Genomic DNA, 22,643 nt, shown 5'->3' with positions numbered 1-22,643 from the left:
TCTAAGAAGGCTTTGTAAATTTTAGGTTTCTTTGCGGGCGCACATCGATCTTCTTACATCTGTCAGCACATGACGACCGACAAGGACTGCGTTCAAGTGTTTCTGCATGTGCGAGACGTTGATTGTTCGCAGGTCTCGGTACTGGCGACCACTGCGCCAACTGTACCGCCAAAGTAAACCAAAAGTCACAAGGAAAACGGACACAAAGAAAACACGAGAAAAGTAGGTGGGTAGGAGGGGGGTGGGCGAATAGAAGTGATCATTTCGGAACCAGCCAAAAACAAGTAAGAAACACTATCAGGCCGCCGGATAAACTGGGCTTGAAAATACATACTCAGCAAGCGTTGGACATGACGGGTCGGAATTGCAGAGTAACTGGAGATATGATAGTTCGATATTGTTGCCAAAGATATCAATGCTCTCACTGGGGGTGTAATGGTACATTTACTGTATTCATATTCAGATTTGTCTGTCTGGCAGCGAGCGGACGGGTTCCCCCACGAAACACATTCGGTAAGGGACGGAAGCGGAACTCACATGAGAGACACAAAAACAGGTCAGCTCAGCAAATGGTTAGCGGATGTGATGGCGAGCAACCGAACCTTGATATCTGGGGTACCGTTCGACGCCTGGTCAAACGCTCATCCCGACCGGTACATTTTCTCTGCAGTTGTCAAAGAGTACGTAGTACTATTGACGGTTTCTGCGACTTTTGGCTTATACTGTCAGGAGTCACCACGGCGAGTCACTCCCGCGGTTTCTTCGGCATAGTTTTTAGACGGGATGCTATTCCTGAACAACCAACCCACCATTTTTTTAAAAAATCTGGCCAGACTGGGTATTGGGGAACTGGCTATGACTGTAAGGAAGCCGTACTAAAACATTGGTTTTCATCTGTCGTTAAACTAAGCAGTGATGACAGTACTGAAATGTACATCATTTTTATTCACATCATATGACGAATAGATATTTTATGGCACTCTGAGGGGACAGCAATGACATCATCAACACGCTTCCCTTCCAGCATTGTGCACCGTATTTGGCGAGGTGTCACAGTGACAGCGTGAAATCCCGCATTGTCATTCCTTTAGGTGGCGAGTGAAAGTGAGCGAGGTAGCGTCTGACATCACCGCTCAGAGTGCAGCCTTTTTTTTTCTCTCTCTTTTCCTCAAGACGTTTTTGTTTTTACAGCTTCAACTCTGGGCAGAGCCGACCGCTGTGTGCGCACACAACACACAGACGTGTGCGCACGCACACACACGCACACGCACACACACACACGCACACGCACACACACACACACACACACACACACACACACACACACACACACACACACAAACCCCTAAAGAGGCCTTTTTCCACATAGGGCCATATGGTGCAGACAGGCGCGCGGAAACAATTCTCCAAAAACAACACAAACTCTGCATTTAGAAACCTGTCATCCAGATACACACAGTATTACACACACACACGCACGCGCGCACACAGTTAAATCTGCTGAATGAATTGCTGCCTTGTTCGGTGGTGCGCTAATGGCAAGGAACCTGCCATAGAGATTAGCACACTTGCACACTCACATCCTGCATTAGGTATTCTGGGGCAATTATCCATCGCTACCAAATTTAATATTCCAATTGAGGCCTTTTACACCGGCCCATAAAGACAGCTGATATTTAGCTTGTCCTGGCATGATTACATCTTTAATATAGCATAGTAAGGTAATAAATTTAGAGGAAAAAAAAAAAAAAAAGGGCCGCAGTGAATGGCTGGCTGTGGCGTGGCTCTTCAAAGCAGCTATGTGTTTCCATGCGATATTCCAAACTAGCAATCCAAACTTCCAGTAACTTCCACCACGCAACTCTGGCAGCCAGTGGACTGGTGGTGAGCACGCCGCCGCCACACTCAACATGGCAACGCGTTGGGTCATTTGTGGAGCTCGTCGCTGGGATTAAGCAGCCGTGTGGAATTGATTCATCGCTCGCTGAGGCAAGCGAGGCCCAAAAAAAAAAAAAAAGGAGTGCGCTGCTCGTTTTGTAAGCCGACGAACAACAACGCGGCTGCTCGGGCCGCGCAGACCTCACAGCTAATTTTGCTACAGACGACAACGGTGTTGAAAGAAGAGTTCAGAACATGCAGAGAAGATTTACCAACCTAACAGGCCAAGGGAAAGTGAATATATTTACTTGATCCAAAGTCAGATGGGACCATTCATAACCCTAACAAGGATAAATGTCATAGAAAATGGATGGCTGGATTATTCTTCTGTTTTTTTTATCCTTCAGGCAAATTTGGATGCTTCAGCTGGTGGCTAATGAAAGCACCATGCCAGTAATACCCCACAGCGCTTGTGTAATTGAAAGCTCTTCGCCATAATAGTGTCAGGACACAACGGCAGACGGCATATTAAAAAAAAAAAAAAAAAAAGGCATCTTAAATGTTTAACTCCTTTAGTAAAACAGGCTCAGTAACGCCATGGCGCTGACGGTGCAATCATTTCCTCCCACACGCACTCGCAGCAGCAGCTGTACGGCACACCGGCATATGGATTAAATAAATACAGTGTGCACGGAGCTTGTTAACACTTGTTCAGTTGGCCACGGCATAAGGTGGTAGCCAAAAAGAGAGAGAGGAGGAAAAAAAAAAGACAACACACCCTGTGGCGGCACACATACAAGCAGGTGAGCGGGTGTAGCTCGGCTTGGCGTGGGAGCGAGGAGCAACACACAAGTGTAATTGCTCATGAGGCAAACCCAGCGTGCAGGATCAGACTCGGGAAGCCGAGTTCACGCTGAACCGCGAGTCGGGTTTGTATGCCCGTTGGCAATGTGGCTGGTTTCAAACCTGATTTGATTAAGGCATTTCAGCGCAGTCCGGCTAGAAACAGTCGGGAGACGAATGGAGTGGGCCTTGGAAATCTAAGTTGGACCCACTACTGGCCCTGCTTTTGTCTTGTTACCGTTTTTCTGATGAATGGCGCCAGGGAGAGCGCTCACCTAAGTTAGCTCGGCCAACGAGTCCGTCATATGTGATCGTTTTGGCTACTTTTACATACTGACAACCTAATAACCGAGTAATAGGACTTGCAATACAGTGGCTCACCACACACCACAAATGAACAAAATACCAAAGTAGTTGTCCTCTGCAGAGGAAGACAGAAGTAGGTGTGTGCGTGTGTGTGGAGGTGGAAGTTCCGCATTGGCTCATCTAATCACATATGGAAGTAGGAGTGGTTAAGAGAGCAGCTGCTTTTGTTCACGGCAGTTTCAAAACAGCCTGTGAAAATACATGTACAGTAACTTACATTTTTCATCGTGGCTTTCAAATGAGTTGAGCGTACTGCCGATAGCATCTTGCTAGCTATGGCATCTGCTAGCCAGAAGCTAAACGGCACCGTATTTGTTTACAGTTTGCAGACCAGAGCACAAATAAGCAACATTTCCTGACGCTTACCCAGTATTGTATGTTGTACGTGGGAGCGCCGCTCTTTTCTTTCTGCAAAAGGCAGAACGTCTTGTACTAGCTGCCCCCGACCCACCAGTTGAGAATCACTGATCTGTTTGGCAAATGGTTGGGGCCAATAATCAAAAATGTTAAACCTGTTCAACATTTGACATCGCAAATCCTCCAACAGTTTAGTCAAGGCATGTGAGCAGACCGCTCAAGCATGCGGTGTCCATATTTGTGTGGACGGGAACATAACTGTCCTCTGGTTTTAGTGCTGCAGCTAGGTTGAATCTCATCATCATCATCATCATCATTGGATAGCAAACGTGGTTTTCAGAGCATGTTCAAGAAAAAAAAATTGAAAAAGAGCTTAGCAGGTTGGCAACAAATACAAGTTAATAGAATCTTGATAACACTGTGGCCTCATAAAACACACAGCAAAGCAAAAGGTCACATTTTTATACTCGACATTTCCACACACTTCACAAGCTTTTTGGATTGGATGTTTGGGAGGGGGAGGAAAAAAAAAAAAAGGTAAGATGGTGCTCCAAATTTCCTGTAAAGTCATTGTGGTTCTGTCGATTTTGCAGTTTTCTCCTAATTACACAGATTTATTTTTGACAACGTTAATTTATAAGCGCTCGTCTCCTAATTACCAACAAGATGGATGGACGGATTCATGTCCCGCCCACCTCAGACTGCGTAAGTGACCTGGGAAAAGTCACATTAACTGCAACCACAATGAAACTGCACTGTGTTTACTCTCTTCCATTCATTTAATCAATTATGAAATCTCTCTCTTGATTAGGAAATTTTACAAATATGCCATTTGTTCCATTTCCAGTCCCACAACACACACACACACACACACACACACACACACACACACACACACACACACACACAACGCCTAACGCACTTCTGTCATTTCGCCGAAATGACAAGGCGATCATGAGCAAACTAACAAATGATGTCATTAATTGCGGTGACGTCTGGCGACAACGCCTTTATCCATCTTTGTCTGCATAATTTAGATGTCTCTGCCAGGGAAATACTTGTTTGTCGGACAAAGATTAAAAAAACAAAAGTTCACGCCAAAAGTGAGCGTGTAGGTGAGTATAGTGAGGGCGAATGGCTGTGCTTACAGAATGATGCACTGGCAGTTCCTGTTCCAGAGACCTATTTTTCCGCCCTAATGGAGCATCAGTGTTTTAATGCGTGACAGTGAGAACAACCAAAATTCGAAAACAACTGTTGCTAAAACGCTAACAACTGGTAGACGAACATAGAGCAAGATTCCAACCCCAGGAGAGAATGTGGGAAGGCAGACGTTCTATATATATCAACCAAAACCTAGAAAATCCTTTAGTTACCGAAGGCAGAAACATGTCGGGGGGGACTTGTTTCGTGTAGTTTATAGGGGATTGTGTCGATATGGCAACACATTTTTTTTTCTCCAATCCAACCGCAGCCCAGACGCATCTTTTGATTTGTCATTTGTGGGGGTACATTTTGTTACAGCCTTAGTCCAAAGTGATTACATTCATTACAAATGTGTTTAAAAAATAATAATCATAATCATCGCATGGGCAAAAGTATTTACAAACATGGCGCAGTACTTCATTGATGGACCATGGGCAGCAATTAGTCTTTTTGAAGATGGCGCTAAACCTGTCTTTCACCAGCCCGCTTCCTCTTTGAAGCATCTCGACCCCTACACAGTTTCGGTAAATGGGATAGTTTGTTTTGTCTGTCGACTAAATCTGCGCAAGACTGCACCAAGTGGGGTACAGTATAGCTGTGTTGCGTTGACTATGATGTAACATTTGCAAAAACAACAACAACAAACGTGAAAATATTCGGCCAGTCAAACAGAGACGTAGCACTGACCATGCCGCAGGGCCATTACGTCAGAAACGCGTGCGCGCGTTTGAAATGACAGCCCGACTTAACTTTTAGGCTCCATCAAGTTGTCTCCACTTGACATTCCTTCAGTTTTTTTTTTTTTTTCGGGAACTGCACAAAAACATGTTCCAAATCCGACTCGTGCTGGCAACATCAAAGCTGTCGCAGTACCACAACACACAGGCACGTACATGCGAAAGTGCGCATGTACGCACACGCAAATATGCGCACCCATAGACAGTCGCAGACACCAGCGCGCACGCAGACCACAGCTAAAAGCATCAAGCGGTTAAAAGCAACCCGCCCTGCTGAATAACATCACTAAGCAAAAGCCACTGTACCACATAATGAAAAACATACAAACACACACGCACGAACAAACGCACGCATGCCCACGCACACACTCACGTGCTTAAAAGGCCTTGCGTGTGTATCCCGTCCCATATGTTGAGGCTTGTCCTAATTGTTTATCTAAACACACAATGACAGAAAAAGTCATCATCAAAAGTCTTGCTGTTTTTTTTTTTTTTAGGTTGTTTTTGGGCCAGAACTCCAGCAGAGTTTTTAACTTTCATCATAAATTTTAATTGCATTGAACGATATCTATTCATGATGATGAGTGGATACGCACAAACCATATGCCTGGCCAAAATACAATCACACACACCCAAAATACATTCACACACACACATACATACATACACACACACATACATACATACATACATACATACATACAGATAAAATTAGTTTTAGTTTTACATATATACATATATGTAGACAGACAGACAGACAGACAAGTGTGTGTTTCAAGAAACATCTCATGAAACAAACTGAAAAAAAAAGTGTTACGATTCATTGTGGCGTGAAGTGTATACAATCACACACACCCAAAATACATTCACACACATACATACATACATACGTACAGATATATATTAGTTTTAGTTTTACATATATACATATTTGATACAGACAGACAGACAGACAGACAGAGAGACAAGTGTGTGTTTTAAGAAACGTCATGGAACATAAACTGAAAAAAAAAGTGTTACGATTCATTGTGGTGTGAAGTGTGAAAATAAAAGTAAGAAATAATAATAATAATAATACAATAACTATAATACAAACTAAACATACATTCTAAAACATCAAAACAAAACAATGCACATTTTGACACACTAAAAAAAATGGACAAATGGAAAAAAAATATTTTCCCATGAGAATTAATGAATGACTTAATCTTTGATAATTTCATTGTACTCATTGAGAAAAATAGGTAACTGCCGTGACATTTTTGTAACTGATGTATTAATACAAAATCTAAATTATTGGAGTTTATATTGTTGGTGAGCCTACTTTAAATACATAAAAATATACAATAGATTAACATCAAATCTTGTTCAAGAGTTAACAATGAAGGAATTTGTCATATGAGTCGTGGTGATTATTGTTATTTTTATTTTTTTTTTTTTAAATTATGGATGTTACTGTCGGCATATTTAAAAGTATGTCTTACCTCTGCTGGTCATCAGGTTATAAAAACATGCCTGGGCATCAGTTCTGTTCAAGCGGCTCAGTTAGGCCCCGGAGGTTTCTGCTCCGATAAGAATGGGGGGGTGTTTAAAAAAAAAAAGTAACAGTGGAGCTCAGGCTAAATCCAAGCTCTCCTTTCTCAGCAAGGCCGCATAACTCCACGCAGGTCCATGGCGGCCAAACCTTCAGCTTTTTTTTTTTTTTTGTGGGGGGGGGGGGGGGGGGTAAGAGGAGGTGAGGGGGAGCTTTAGGAGGGTCTTAAACTCCACATGGCATCCGCTCGCTCTGGTCCACTGCTGCTGGTGCTGTTATGCGTCGCAGCCCGATGGAGCGTGTTGTAGATCCACGGGAGAAGTTTTAAAACAGGTGGCGGTCCAGTCTCACTTCTGGTTTAGATCCTTACTTGTCGATTTTTGTGAAGGGGGGGAAAAAAAAAAGCCACCTTCAGCACCTGGAAGAAGGCAGAAACACAAATAGGTTTAGATTTTACATGCAACGGCGTTTTATATCAGGACAAATTTTACGGGAAACAATTTCCCCGCCAAGACTTGCAAATTGGGTGTCGTGTGGAAGAAGGAAAAAGAGTTTCATGCCACGCTGCCAATGTGACTGCAACGTAGACGGAGAAATCGAATCCATCCCGCAAACGAGAGCCAGACGGCCTCGAAATATGGCGGTCGGTGACATTTGTGGAACATGGAAAACTACCACGATATACGTAGGTTACCCACCGTATAGGGTCGATGGTGCAGAAACAATAGAATGAGTCATGCTACAGATTATCCGATAGATTAATCAGATAAAAACAGATTTTATTCTATTAAACAAAAAAAAAAACGTGCATGTGAGAAGCAGGTATTACTGTGGTCCACTTGGGGTTGCCATCCTCACCTTCCACAATGTGACTTTGAGTGTGTATGGCTTTTAAAAGGTAGGGCCCCGCCTGGTGAGTGACGTGGGTGTCGGCATCAGAAGGTGAGTGTCGTCTTAGCTGTTGTGAGTTCCAGTTTGCGGCTGGTTGTTAACTCGCTAACTCTTCACCGGTCTGAGTGTTAAATGGCATAAATTGCATGACGAGCGTTTATTTTGTTTTCGCTTTATAATAAAGCGATTGAAAGAGCATCGATGGCTGGGTCTAACAAGCGGTGGCGGGCTATATTAAATGAGCTAACACTGTTACCTGTTATTGTCCTTTCAAGATCCATCAAGTCAATTAAAAAAATAAACTGTCATGTCACGATGGGATTTGTGTGTGTAACTTTCATTTTGAGCTGAGCTCGGTGTTTACAATCCAATGTCAGAAGACGACAATTGCTCCTGTAGGCTTTTACAATAACCCTCGCCGTGGCGGAAATCTCATCCCTCCACGTGGCCATTCGAACTTTTGTCTGGGTTGTAGAAAACAAAGGCGGCGCCCATTCGCGATGGCGAGCGAGTCATTATGTGAAAACAGATACGGGGCGTTTTGGAAGAGAAACAGAAGACTGCTGGCGAGAAAAATCAAGCGCATTATGAGTCATTACAGAAATTATGAGTCATTTTTCAGACCTTCCCATCTCGAAGCGGTACTATGAGTCTGGTTTTGCGCCATAAAAAAAAAAAAAAAAAAAATCACACTGAAACGTTTTGATATTGTGATATCACAGTGAGAACCCAGATTCATTTAAGACCCGTCCATCGTAAGAGCTGCTGCGACACACACAAAAAAAAAAAAAATTCCGCTTCCGTATTTTGTACGCTTGACCAGAGAGCGACTTCAATTCCAGCACCGGGTTTTCTCCGGGTACTCCGGTTTCCTCCCACATTCCAAAAACATGCATGGCAGGCTGATTGAACACTCTTAAATTGTCCCGAGGTGTGAGTGTGAGCGTGGATGGTTGTTCGTCTGTGTGTGCCCTGCGATTGGCTGGCAACCGGTTCAGGGTGTCCCCCGCCTACTGACCGAAGACGGCTGGGATAGGCTCCAGCACCCCCCGCGACCCTTGTGAGGATAAGCGGATCGGAAAATGGATGGATGGATGGAAAAATTGTTTCACTCACAATGGGAAAAGGGCTTTCTTTCCCGTCAAAAGTTGGAATATTTTCCCCGCGGAGCCCCGACTGGGTCTAGCGGCTCCTCATTCATTTACTCCATCACAGTTCTCTGTTTTTCTCCTTATCCGCCGCGTCTCCAGCGTGACTTATCTCCATCCTTTCCACTCGTGTGCCTCTACCAACTTTTCAAATCTCTTTCCATGGCTCTGTCTTTCCCATCAATCCGTCACTGAGCTCTCGACAAACCTTCGCATGATTCCTGCTTGTTTTTCCAACTTGTGAGTGCCCGAGACACAATCGCGTGTGCGCGCACACCCGCATACATACAGATGTCTTCCCACCACAGTACAGCCATCGCCTCCCTTGCTCCACAGCTGTGTGTGTGGTCCCGTCCGACTATAGGCTGTTACATTGTGCCAGACAGGTCAGGCAGCGTCACTAGCCGGTATACGAGGAGGGGGGTGGGTAACTTGACTTGGTTGTAGGGTGGGGGGGCGGCGGGGGGATGTTTGTTTTTCTGTTTCCAATTTGGTCTGGCCCGGGAGGAACTCCACACTCCGCTCCGTCTCAAACGCACCATTCATGACGGCCCGACGCACGTGATTACACGCAAACACCCGCTCGCCCCGCTCGCCCCCGTTCGCGCTCGCAGAAGGCGTGGCCAAAAGTACAGTCACCACCTAAACACACACAAGTTGGTTGGCACCGCTCTCGTCTGCCTGTACGCCTTGCGACTGGCTGTCAACCAGTCTCGGGTGAATCTTGCTTCTCGGTTAGGCAGGACTACAGAAGCGGGATATTTAATCAGAAGCAATTATCATTGTTTTGATCATTTCAGGTCAGCTATCAAACCATCAAACATTTCATTCACATCTGATTAGTCAACAGCCATCAAAATGGCAATGCTATGTTTTCTATTTTGCATTCTTGCATGGCCCTTGCTGTATGTCAAGCAAAGACCCAACCATCCTATATATATTTTTTTAAACCACCATAAAAAGTCTACTTTACAAACTACAGCGTCATTCGACGCAGCCACAGCTTGAATGTGTCAAAAGAAATGACTATTTCAAGGAAGCCCCAGTGTGAAAAACACAAACTAAAACATGCATAAAAGTACCGAACATCGTTGGACCACGCTCGTTCAGTGCAACCTGTTCAAAGCAAAAGCAGACACTGAATCAAATTCATGGAATGCCATTTTACGAGCTGACAAGCAGACGCATCCCTGGCAGCGTTCAGGAAAAACCTTGCTCAAACAAGAATAGCCAAATAACGTCTGGTTGTGCCCGTGGCTGCTGAGGCAGCTTTCCAAATCACGGTGGCCCAGACAAACAGAGCGCATATTCATACTGGGCGACGCGGGCAAGCTGCGTAAATCAACAGGTATCTCAGCATGGGTAAGTCTCTCATGCTGTCAAAAAAAAAAAAAAAAAAAAGAAATAAAACAAATTACAGAGAACAAACTTTTTTTTTTTTTTGCAGTAATCGGGGGCGTCATGGAAGGAACTAGTAGCGGGCATAAATCAACATGTTGATTGTTGACTCTCTGGCCTCGTCTATCTGCCTTTTTTCCCCCTTCAGAAATTATGGAAAACAAACCTAAGTCATGCCAAAGGAACACACACACACACACACACACACACACACACACACACACACACACACGTGCCAAAGTCGACCAGGTATATAAAATGCTTTGGAAGTGCACCCACACCCACACACCCACACACACACACACACACACACACACACACACACACACACACACACACACACACACACACGTGCACTTGTCTGTCTGGCTAATCTCAAACATGACATCACTCACACACAAGCCGTCCACAGAAAGAGAAGGGAAAGGAAGAAATACGGCCACGAGGCGCATATGCACCGACACAACTCTTCGCCGCCTGTGTAAACACACAAACACGCACACTTTTCCACTCGCGCAGAAGCGGACGTTTCCTGCAGAAGCGGCCCCTCGCCACCGCCGCCCTCTCCGACTGACGGGAAATGTATCTGGACAAACTTAACGCGCACACGCTCAAGCGCACAGTTTGCTAGGCCACAATGTTGACTTTGATATTTGCTTGCAGGGACGAGCCGAGCGCCGTTTCTCCACTATCGGGAAGCGGGAGCGGGGGTGTTTCCCCTCCCGCCATCGGTGATGTCAATTTCAGAGCGGAGCGTCAAAATTTGTCACACGATCGCGAGTGTTTGTGAGTTTTCTAGTTTGAGCAGGGTGCGCAATGATCAGTTTGACAAAGTCAGCAAAGGCCCCATTATCAGATGTCTCTCGATGATTAGCTTTAGCGATTATCCTGTGGTTTGGGGGTTTTCATTTTCCCCTCCTCAATCTCCTTGAAAATGGTCAGGGCCAACAATCATACATGCTAGACATGTTCAATATTTACGATAACAAATCCTTAAACCGGGCACATGCATTCTGACAGTCGCGCTCAAATTATCCAGCAAAGGGCCAATTGTTGGATGTGAAAGACTATCCTCGGCGATTATCCTGCGGTTTAGTGTGTGTTAAGGTTGATTTTTTTTTTCCTGGCCTGTGCAGAAGTTCAGTGCTGATAATCGTAATTGTTAAACCTCTTCAATATTTGCGATCACACATACTGACAATTAAGACACATTTGAGCACCCCCCCCCCCCCGGCAATCCAAATCAGCAAGGGCCTGATTGCCACATGTTTCTGAAAGATTATCCTGAGTGATTATCATGTGGTGTGGGGTCTGGTTAGTGTGATTTTTTTTCCTCCCCAATCTGCTTGGAAAATGGTCAAGGGCAACAAGTGAAAATGTTAAACCGGTTCCGTATTTACGATCGTCAACACTGAAGGTGGGTTAACGCTATTAACCACAGTCAGGGGTTTCCAAATTCAAGGGTTTGACACGGGCTCTCAATTGTCCTTTGGTGAAAGTGTGCAATTGGCTACCGAGCGGCAAAAACAAGCAGTATGGTGGCTGGACAAATTGAATCGATGTTTCAATTCCAATTGCAGATGAATTAGTCGATTATTATGCCCATCCCTAAACCGGAGAGAACTATTCATAGGCATGTTTATTCCCTCCATTTCCAGCACAACGATTTGCGCAAATCACCCCGAAAAACAAAAGCAAAAACAGGTGCAGTCCATGCAGCTGCCATCGGATATTAGTGTAGGCCACCTCAACTAATTCCATTTGAGCATCCCCGGCACTGAATTGAAACTCAAGTTCAGTCTATTCAAAAGAATTTTGGGGTGGCGGAGTGGGCCGCAAATAACTGTAATGGATGCTTCTTCGGATGTGCTTATTAAGCAGATTACATTTGCATAATCATCTGTAGCCTTCCAATGGCGCTATGCTTTCGACGCGCTTCAATGCGGTTTCCTCTTGCCCGTGACACTTCCTTGACACATCCGCCCCCCCCCACCCAATCCGTATTCAGAAATTAAAATGGTGGAACATCAAACACTTTGCTCAAATTGCAGTGCAGGAATTAGCCGTAAAATAAAAAGAACAAAGAAAAACAGAACACAAGAGATTGAGCACATGAATATCAACTTTTTTATCTAATGTTGCAATTTGTACAAAACTACACTTGTGTATTTGTGGAGGGGTATGGGGGGGGGGGGACTCTTAAGGCTAAGCCCCCAAAGAATTAGCTTGCGTCACAATCGTCTCATTTGCTTTGGTTAAAATCTACTTCAGCCCAGTAAACGGCCCCTTCGATTTTTAATGAAAGAAATTCAAGTCTAATGATTGAAATTATGTTGGGTTTTTTTTTGTTTATTTGTTTGCTTTTTTTTTTTTTTTTTTTAAAGAGGCAAAAGAATGCACGCGTGTGGCGAAATCAGCGCCTGCGGACAAAAGTGAGAGGACAACTTTTGAGTGTGAAACAGTAAAAAGCCTCAAAGCCATGCCGCAGAACAAATGCAGAGCACACCACCCCCCATTGTGCTATTCCTCTTCCACACACACACACACACACACACACACACACACACACACACATACACACACACACACACACACACACACACACACACAAGGAAATTTAACTGTCAGCCATAAAGTTTTTGACGATAGCGTGTGATCCACCCCCACCTTGCAACCCCCACTTCCTCCTCCTCCTCTCACTCCTGTCTATGCTAATGATCTCCTTGCTTGTCCATCACCTTCCGCACACTTCTTACCTTACCTCAAATGTGTCCCTTTTCCGAATGGTCTTCATAACAGTGCACACACTCCTCCTCCTTCCCGGTGATAAACTTGAAAGGCCAGCAAGGACATCCACGTTCCACTTATTTTTTTTCTCCAATTTCTTGACACCTTCCTTTAAAAAAAAAAAAAAAAAAAAAAAAGAAAACTTTTTTGCTTAATTAAAAAAAAAAAAAAAAAAAAAAAGGAAAGCTTCCTCATCCCACCCTCTTTGACCAAACACTCTCCTTCGCACCCTGACCGTGGGCCTCGGACACCCACCACCTCGTCTCCCTACCACAAAGACCCCCAGATGTGTGCCCCTCTTCATTTCCATTTCAAAAAAAAAAAAGGAAGGAGGGGACCACCTCCCTTCCCATGCTTGACATCCAATCAATGAACCCTCTTTGCACACAAACACACACTGCAAAACTCATTAACTCAGAAAAGCAAGACAAGTGCACTGTTGTAATTTAGTAGGAACTGTACAAAAAAAAGTGCTCATCATTAGAGAGCAGTCCAACAACTTTGTCTTGTTGTCAAACACTGCACAAACATTTTCCAGTTTTACAACAAAAACACGACACTTTGCCTTGAATGCACATTCGCGACCGCAAACGCATCACAGTGGGGCATTAAAATGTTCAAATTCCAACTGAAGTTTCAAGAAAGCCGGTTCACGACAGGTTACGTATTATTTTCATTGCATTTATTTGTCAAAATGTACAGATTTCAACCTGGTTCGGGCTCAGAATATTGACAGCTCATAAAAATGTCCCGCTGCTGCGTGGTTGTCTGAATCATAATCTGACACGGCCAGTTCAATAGTGAACGCGGTTCCTGCTTGATTTCATCGCGGCTTTTCTTTTCGTCCAAGCCGCCTCCGCGAAGCAGGAGTTTGCTGAAAACTCGCCTCTTAAGTGGGGGCAGCGCACAACACGGCAATGAGTGCGACTGTTGTGAGCGCTGAGTGCAGCTAATGGTTACATAACTGAGTGATTGGTAATTGGCCACATTAGGAGCCGTTCTTCGAGGCGAGCACAAGAAAGACGGCCCTCTGTCCAGTCAGAAGGTTTCGGCCGGCAAACATTGTTTTGAAACAAATTAGCCAACTTTCACAAGGTCAACAAGAAACTTTTGCTTCCCTTGAGCCATTAAGGAAGCCAACATCAGTGCCACCTTAAGTTACAAAAGAAAAGTGGATGGCCATTAAAGATTAATTCACATATTAGGGAGTTGTTGATTTTTTTTTTTTTTTTTAATGGGATGGCTCTGAATTAGCTGAACTTGAATTCAACGTCAGAGTGGTATTGAGCAGTCGCGGATAGTCGTGTCACAGCGTGGATGAAGCTCGCCTTCCCGGTGCGGACGTTTGTTCTTCTCCAGAGAGCAACCCGAGAGACTGAATCTAAAGTGTGTCTGACCATTGCAGCCGAGTAATGTACTCCATTCAGGCTCAACATTTTCAACTTTTTAAATTTTTTTTCATTATATCACTAATGAGACTCCGAGTCCAGACGTGAACCCTACAGAGCATGCATTTTTCATCCTCAAGAGGAGACCGGGGTGAGTTGTGCCCGAAACCAAATCGGACAAGTGAAAGAGGATGTGTGGAAAGTTTGGCAAAGCATCACAAAAGAAAAGCAGATATTGGCTGATGTCAGTGAGTCACAATCTTGATTGTGTTAATACTCAGTCTTGGTCACGGTTAAGGTATCTATTTTGAGTGTTCCATTTCGTTGGTTCATCCAAAAATTTTGCTTCCAAGTCGTGTTTCCAATCCAGATGTAAATAACTGGAAGTAAAAGCTTAATTGGCCTTCTGGCATATTTATGATGGCTATCAAACCCAAATGCTTTGAGTCCATTCGGAAAATAAAGGTCAAGGGCTCCAATACTTTGGTGGGGAATTTGATTTAAAAAAATAAATAAATTCCACATCGGGAGAAATTCCAATTTTATACAACGTAATCTAAAAATCTACTTTTGATGCCAAGTTAGTGGGCCACCAACTTCTGCCAAAGTTCATGTTCCTTGGAGAAAAGGCCTCAGGGCATCAGCTCCAACCAACCGCAGTTTCTGTCTTATTGGATTTTCTCGGAGGGTCCTAGTCAAAATGTCAAGCTGGACCAGAGGCAAGCTGAGAGGACAAGCCAGGATGAGCAGCCTAGCAGCCAGCTCCTTTTTTGACCTCCCCCCTCAAAAAAATACATAAATAAAATAAAAAGGAACCCAAAACCAAAGCAAAAAAAAAACCCAAAAAACTGTCATTTCAAATCAGAGCTACAATTACCCGAGACAACATAAAACGTCTGCTCCTTGTTTCGTAGACAGAATGGCTGACCCGCCTATTACGGAGAGGACCGAGACGACGTTGAAACGGTCGCCAGATGTGTGTAGCCAGACGACAATGCCAAAAGGGTTTGAGCGCTTGTGTGCGTGCGAGTGTGTCTGAGCAATGATTTAAAAAGCAGCTGAAATGAGGCCGCTATCTCAGCAGGTACCTGTTGTAACACTGAGACCACCTGTCGAACATTGCGGTTCAAAAACCACGTATGGTGAACTCCCGGTTCATCTCAGAGGATACCTTCCAGACCCGCCCACCCTAAAGAGACAACGAAAAAGTTTTTAACAGTTTTCCTCCCTCATTCATAGAACTGATAAATTAAGGTATGTTGTGCTTTTTGGTTGTGTAAAAAAAAATAAAAATAAAAAAATCATATTTTGGATTTGGGGTAATGTCGAACTGACAAAACTCACTTGGATTCAATCGAGATTTTATTTTCCATTGTTAAAATAAGAAAATCAAATACTGCGGGACATTTCTATGCTATTCTGCAGGTCAAGCAGAAATAAAAAAAAAAAAAAAAAATCATATTTTGGATTTGGGGTCATGTCGAACTGACAAAACTCACTTGGATTCAATCGAGATTTTATTTTCCATTGTTAAAATAAGAAAATCAAATACTGCGGGACATTTCTATGCTATTCTGCAGGTCAAGCAGAAATAACGTGCAGTGCTCATGCAAACTGGCAATGAGATTAAAGTATTTGGACTAGCAGAAATGTTGACGACCAAGACGGCGACCTATTATCAGCTCTTGAACGTCAACGCCTGATCCTACAAGCTGCGGCAAGTCATGTCGGACATACCTGCATTCAGATATGTCCATAAAAGAAACACGCGGGCACAATGCGGCATTCGAGGGGGGGCAGGAATAACTCTTGACTTTTCCCATCAGCCTTTTCGGTGTTCCAACAAAAAGAAACTTACAAGTTGAACCACATTCAGGCCACTTGCGCCTCGGTCACATTTTCCAAAGCTAATTTCACTGTCTCTCTGTCTGATGGCTTAATGTGGGAAAAACGAGAGGAAATTACCATCAGGGGGTTGCACTCATGGGAAAGCGTCGAGTCCTGTAATGCGAACTCATAACACCAGAGCATGAATATCTTTATTGTGCATTTATGAGTTTGAACGACGGCACAGCGTTTGACACTCTGCAGAGGCTTTTTCGGCCCAAGACGAAAGCCACACTTAGAAGGAATATAAACACACGCTAATGTACTACACCAGGCAAGAGTCAAAACCAAATTTGCCAAGAAATGTGTGAGGGCTTAGCGGTCGATAAAATCGCTTGCTGATCTTTTGTCTGACAATTGGCAACTGAGTGGAAATGGACTTCGGGGTCCATTTTGGGGCCTGACCATGGGAAGAACGGATCTTAAAAAGGGACAAATGGATCTTTCTATTGCAAATTGAATTGGAAAAAACATTACATTTGCCTGGAAGTCAAAAAGTGTCAATTACTGTACATATTAGCAACAGGGTGTTTTTAGCATACATTAAGTGAATTCCAAATGTGCGTACAAACAGACTGTTTACAGTTTGAGTCAAAATTTAAAGAAAAAAAAAATGGGGGACAAACTTCAGTCCACACAATAAGCTTTCATGTGTGACCGACTGTTATATAGTAGTTCGGAAGCAAAATGTTGGACGTTTATAACCCCATTTGCTGTCCCCTAACACTTGTAAACGCTTAAATCTACTTAGCCGCCACTTTTATTAGCTTCCTTGGTGTCGTGGCAGGATTATTTACTTTACAGCAGTTAAAAAAAAAAAAAGGATTTTTTTTTTTTAAACATTTGAGATGTCCAAAAACAGTTTAAAAAAAGACATTCGCCTTTAACCAAGAACATGTGCTTATAACAATCTTGACGTTAAAAAGCCTAAAATGATCCAAAACAGCGCGGTGACAAACTGCAGCGAGTGGCTTCAGTATTTTTAGCATTCACCCCTATGTACTAAAAGCCAGACAACCGACAATCAATGCACTTTGTATAATTAGCTAAAACGCTACACAGCAACCAGAGGCAAAAAAAAAAGATGCGTGCAGCTTGTAAAACAACGACGTCCTAGTATGAGTTAGCTAAGCGCTAGCGACGGAGCCGGGCGCCGGGAGCCTCGCCAAAAAAAAAAGTTTTTCTAAAAATAAACCAGCCATGACAAATGAGTGTTTTCCCTTATGAGCTACAGTGCTGAATAAACAAAAAAATGGGCTAGTCTGTCCACAACCGTGACGACAGAAAAGTATCGATTACAAGGCCGGCTTTCAATGAACAAATGATGTGTCCGGTGTTTCGTGGGAGAGCGCCTCGCACGTCATCAGAAAAGGACGACGATGATTGCAATCAATTAATTTCGTCTGGACACATTTGCTGGTTTGAAACTTACAAATTACATATCTGTTCATCATGCATTTTTTTTTTAAATAATAAATTCGGTACGGCCCCCCCAGAGGTAGGTTGGTATCCGAGAAAAACTCAATAAAACATCAACAACAAGGGCACAATCTTCACTCATTTAAATGCAAAACAATAACCGACACCACAGTTGCTCCATTCGACTCTCATAAGAAACGTGCAGCTTTGTCTAGATTTGAGGGCCTTCGACAGATTTCCCACCAGCAGCGGCAGATATTGAGTACTATTACTCAAATGTCGGCAAATCGCTCGTGAAAGGTGATCTTTCCCACCCGGCGGCCACGTTCTGTATTGTCAGCGTCTGAAAAGTATTTTGTCACATCGGGATGAAAACAGTTTAGCCGTAAACAGTGATAACATTTTTAGACAGTGTGATGTTTGAAAGCAATCGTTGATCCGACTGAGCATCTTTCAAAGGACACGTTGTTATTCAGCTTTTCCCATCTGGTGCATGATATTACTTCTTTTTTTTTTTTTTTTTGCAGTTTCTGAATCTGTCCTCATTTTTTTTCTCAAGCACATCAGATTTTTATAATTAGAATATTTTGTAATATTTATGAATTGAGGATTAGGTTGAGCAACATGAAATGTCATACTGTAGCTATAAATTACAACGCATGGTAAAAATCCACATCGCACAAGCTTTAACTGATTAAACGTAAAAAGAAAAAAAAAAAGAAAATATCTTGTGCTTGAAGAAAGTAGACTTTTTTTTTATTCAAATCAGCGTTAAAAATGTATTTAGGGACACATGAATCCATCTCTGATAACAATTTGCTGTTGACCAGTAGAATCATGATCATTTCAGCTACGATGATGCTCCTGGCGTTGATTTTTTTTTTTTTTTTATTAATCTGTCACACCCGATGATGTGACAGCAAAACATGACATCATTGCATGGAATAGAAATCCAACCGAACCGAAACCCAAAAATACACTGATCAAAAGCCGGACCTTCTGTTATGGCTCCGATTTTTGGGGCAGACGACAAAGGCTGCCCACTTAAAAGGAAGATGGCATTCCGTCTTGCGATACAGATGTGCTGATTGAGCAAGTTAGGTTCACGGCATATAATACCATACACAAGTTGAGAGTCACTCAAACAATTTCATGCTTTCGTTATGAAATCACACCATTGTATGCATCGCACTACTGTGCAAAAAGTTTAGGGGGCTCACTTAAAGATGTCCGGCTTTTCACCACCAAAAAAAGTTTCTTTGCAATATAGGGTCACTGCTCAGTGACCATAAATTTTTGAGCAGTGGTGTATGTTTCAATGTCTGCAGTACAAAAAAAAAAAAAAAAAAAACCCCACACACACTAAAACACCCTGAATGCCGATAGTTACGAGCTTTCACAATTAAACTATTCATCAAGAAGTGCAATCCGATATGTACGTCACACACCTCCACATAACGCACAAAATACCTACACGGATATAAACATCAAATCAGTGAAACTGATCAGTCAAATTCATTCAAAGCCATTTGATTAAGCAGCACCACAGCAAAAAAAAAAAAAAAAATCTCCGCCTGTGGCTTTATGTCTCGTGTATGTTCGAATTAACCCCATTTACCGTTTGTTTATATGCAATATTGCAATATGTGGTCCCTGGGAGGAATTTTTAAATGTCATTCTTGAACCGAAAAAGTTAGCAAAGCCCTGTTGGAAAGTTCCAAACAATCTCTACATAAATGACAAACTTGTTTAAACTCATATCGTCAGATGCGAATTACCTAGTGTCGTGCATCATGAAGCTCCACGAGATCGTGGCCACCGCCATCCAGCCTCAAAAGTTGAACGGGCCAGGAGTAATGTCTACTTGCGCTCCCCATCGTCCTCCCCCCGTAACGCCGAGCTGCTCGGAAGCGACCAAAAGACAAACGCGCGGCAGCCCGCAAAATCACTACAGTTGTTCCTCCGTGTCGTACAGCGCGTCAAACCGTCAATAAAATGATGGCGAGATGCATTCCAAGCGCTTGCGACTTTCCCCTACTCACTCCCGTGTCCGAGGCCCTCGCACTTTTCTCCCACGCGACCAGAAAACTTTCTCCTCGGCCCAGTTGCACCGCAGAGGCTTCACATCTTGCAGCCATATGAGTAATCCGTGGTTGTCTCCATAATGCGAGCGCGCGCAAACACACACACACACTCAAACACACACAAAAGTGCTGTGTTCTCTCCCACACACACATACGGGAAAGCGTTTTATAAGCAGACGTTCTATTTAAGAGGTCATCAACTGGTTTGAGGTTTAATAGTGGCTTCGAACAAGGCCGTGAGACAATAACATCCAGTGCCTGGACGGAAAAGGAGCAATATTTGACATTATTATAGAGATACTTTCGGTGTGGTGGATTTTTAACGGGACGCTGTGAAACGTGTGAGAAGGTTAGGGTACAGGACAAAGTCCGTTAAAAAAAAAAGTTGGCTGAACACTGAGCCCTGAGGAGCTGTGACTACGTCAATCTGGTTGCAGATATTTGGGGGGGAATATAATCAATTAAGTCACAATATTTTGTCTTGATGGACAAAATCTTGCAAAATTTGGAGATACAGCCACAATTTATAAGATAAACATGTAGAAAATAGCTGAGAATCAAAGAGAGCAGAAAACGATTTTAAGTTACGTGCTTTACATTGGACACCAAGGATTTAATGCTCATTTTCCATGATTAAACTCAACTTTAAAAAAAAAATGCTTACACCTGAAACATTTTTTTCACCCCGCCAGGGGATCTTTATTGTCGCCGTCAAATGAAAAGACAAACAAGGCCTACTTATTTTCTGCCAGTTTGGGACACAAAACAGAAAACTCAAAATGTGGGCATACTTCCTTTTCATGAGACACGACGGTTTTTAGAACTAATTTACCTTCATTTAAGTCACTACTTTTTTCCCCAACTCCAAAAGGTGCGCATCATCACTGTCCAAAGAAAAACAACTGGATTTATTTTTTACATTTTAGATACCCCGCACAAAAAAATGTTTTTTTTTTGTTTTTTTTTTGTTTTTTTAAATCGCAGAAAACGCACAGAACATGGACTTCTGGGCGTTTCATTGGACACATGAGTTTTCGTGCTTATTTTTCAAAATGTAGGTTACTCAACCAAACTTCCTACAACTCCACAAGTTTAAACAGAAAAAACTAGCAAAGTTGACTTATCTTGAATTCAGGCATATTTGAAAGCCGTGGCTTTGAGTAATAATTACGGAGACTTAATAGGTATTGAAACGTGGTTGAAAATGTTTCACTTGCACGAGGTAAGCCGGGAAGGCTAAACAAATGACTTTCTGTGGCTTTTCGGACGATGTACAAAAGAAACCCACAACATGTGGAGACCTGTGATTTTCATTGGACATTCGGGTAAGAGTTTTAAGGATTCAAGATGCTGAAACACACTTGATCACTTTTTCTCAACATGACAACGTTAACCCACAGCAACCAAGACAAGCTTTTCTTTGGGCGTCAGATCAACACTAAAAGCAGACAAACTGAGGCAAGTCGACACTTTTCATTACACGCTATCATTTTCCAGAGCAATCTTCCTGAATTCCTTTACAGGGTTAACCAACAGATGCATTTTTGTCGCTGTCCAATGGAGAGAGGGTAAAATAAAACAAAACAATGACTTATTTTGTTTTGTATAAAACAAAAGGCATATAAAATGTGGCTGAAACATACTTTTTTTTCCGTCAGACACTACAACTAACTTTTTACAGCTCCACAGGGTCAACCGACGGTTGCTTCAGATCATAACTATAAACACAGAATGTGGAAATAAACACTTTGCTTTGGATAGTATGTTTTTTTTTTAGTGTGCATTTTTTTTCCCCGGTGCACATTGTTGAAATGTAGTTGGAAACTTTTTCTCGACTCCACAAGCTTAACCCACACGGGGTATCATCACTGCCCATTAAAATCAGCAAAAATGGGCTTCTATTGCATTTTGGATGAGAACCGGAAGCTCAAATTGAGGAAATACATGCTTTTCATTGGCGAGTAGTTTTCTTCTGTTTTTTTTCTTTCCTTTCCTTGAACACTTTTTAACTCTACAGGGTGAACCTGCAGATGTGTATCGTTGCTATGAAATGAAGAAAAAAAAATGGAATTTTGAAATTCCTGAAATTCTAAAAACGTACACATATTACATGGTTTGTTGTGCTACTCCAAATTTTGCAGGATTGACATGACTGATGGCGATGTATTAGGGTCTAAGATGCCGAAACGTTGGTCTTTTTTTTTTCTAACTCCACAATGATTGGTTAAAGATGTGTATCATCGTTGTTCACTGAAAACAAACAAGAAAACAACCATATTGTTTTTTTTTTCCTTCACATTTCGTATACAAACAAAAAAAACTGTTGAACATATGTTTTACTGGCACAGTGATGATACGTTTTAAAGCCAATCTACTGCTTTGCTCCAGGGTTACAATGAGGTAGGGTAAGCTTTGAATCAACTCCTGAAGGTTAAGGTTATGATGCATAAAAGTGGGCGCACATGAGCAATTCTGTTTTTCTTTTTTGGGAAAAAAAAAAAGGGGTGAAGCGGTGACTGGAGAACTGTGGAAGGACTGTGTTAAAAAAGCCTTGCTCGCAGTGTGTGCCTCATTGTGCTGGCCTCGCATACTCTGCTCTCCCCACAGAGTTGTCATGCCTACCCCGGGCTCCCTTATCTCAAAGGAACATCACACTTTCTTACAACAGGGGAGGAATGAAGTAGGAAGGGGGGGTTAGGTTCGTGAAGGTGGCATTTGAT

At 42.9% G+C, this 22,643-nt stretch overlaps 1 protein-coding gene across 7 annotated transcripts in view; it reads right to left on the bottom strand.

Annotated features, from left to right (window-relative positions):
- trps1 (trichorhinophalangeal syndrome I) overlaps window positions 1-22,643 on the bottom strand; it is an 83,687-nt gene that overhangs the window by 54,149 nt on the left and 6,895 nt on the right. For 4 of the 7 annotated variants that reach the window (XM_019863561.1, XM_019863562.1, XM_019863563.1 and 1 more), the window contains exon 2: window positions 6,872-7,339. In XM_019863561.1, the coding sequence (XP_019719120.1) occupies window positions 6,872-6,884 (13 nt within the window). In that variant the 5' untranslated portion in view covers window positions 6,885-7,339. Of the gene's footprint in view, window positions 1-5,760; window positions 6,024-6,871; window positions 7,340-19,617; window positions 20,026-22,643 lie in introns of those variants that run through there. The other 3 variants (XM_019863566.1, XM_019863564.1, XM_019863567.1) reach the window with 3 other exon arrangements.

Source organism: Hippocampus comes, unplaced genomic scaffold, assembly GCF_001891065.2.
Source record: "Hippocampus comes isolate QL1 unplaced genomic scaffold, H_comes_QL1_v1.1 scaffold91, whole genome shotgun sequence".
Lineage (NCBI taxonomy): Eukaryota > Metazoa > Chordata > Actinopteri > Syngnathiformes > Syngnathidae > Hippocampus > Hippocampus comes.
Note: the sequence above shows the minus strand (reverse complement) of the source record. Positions and strands in the feature narration are given on the sequence as shown.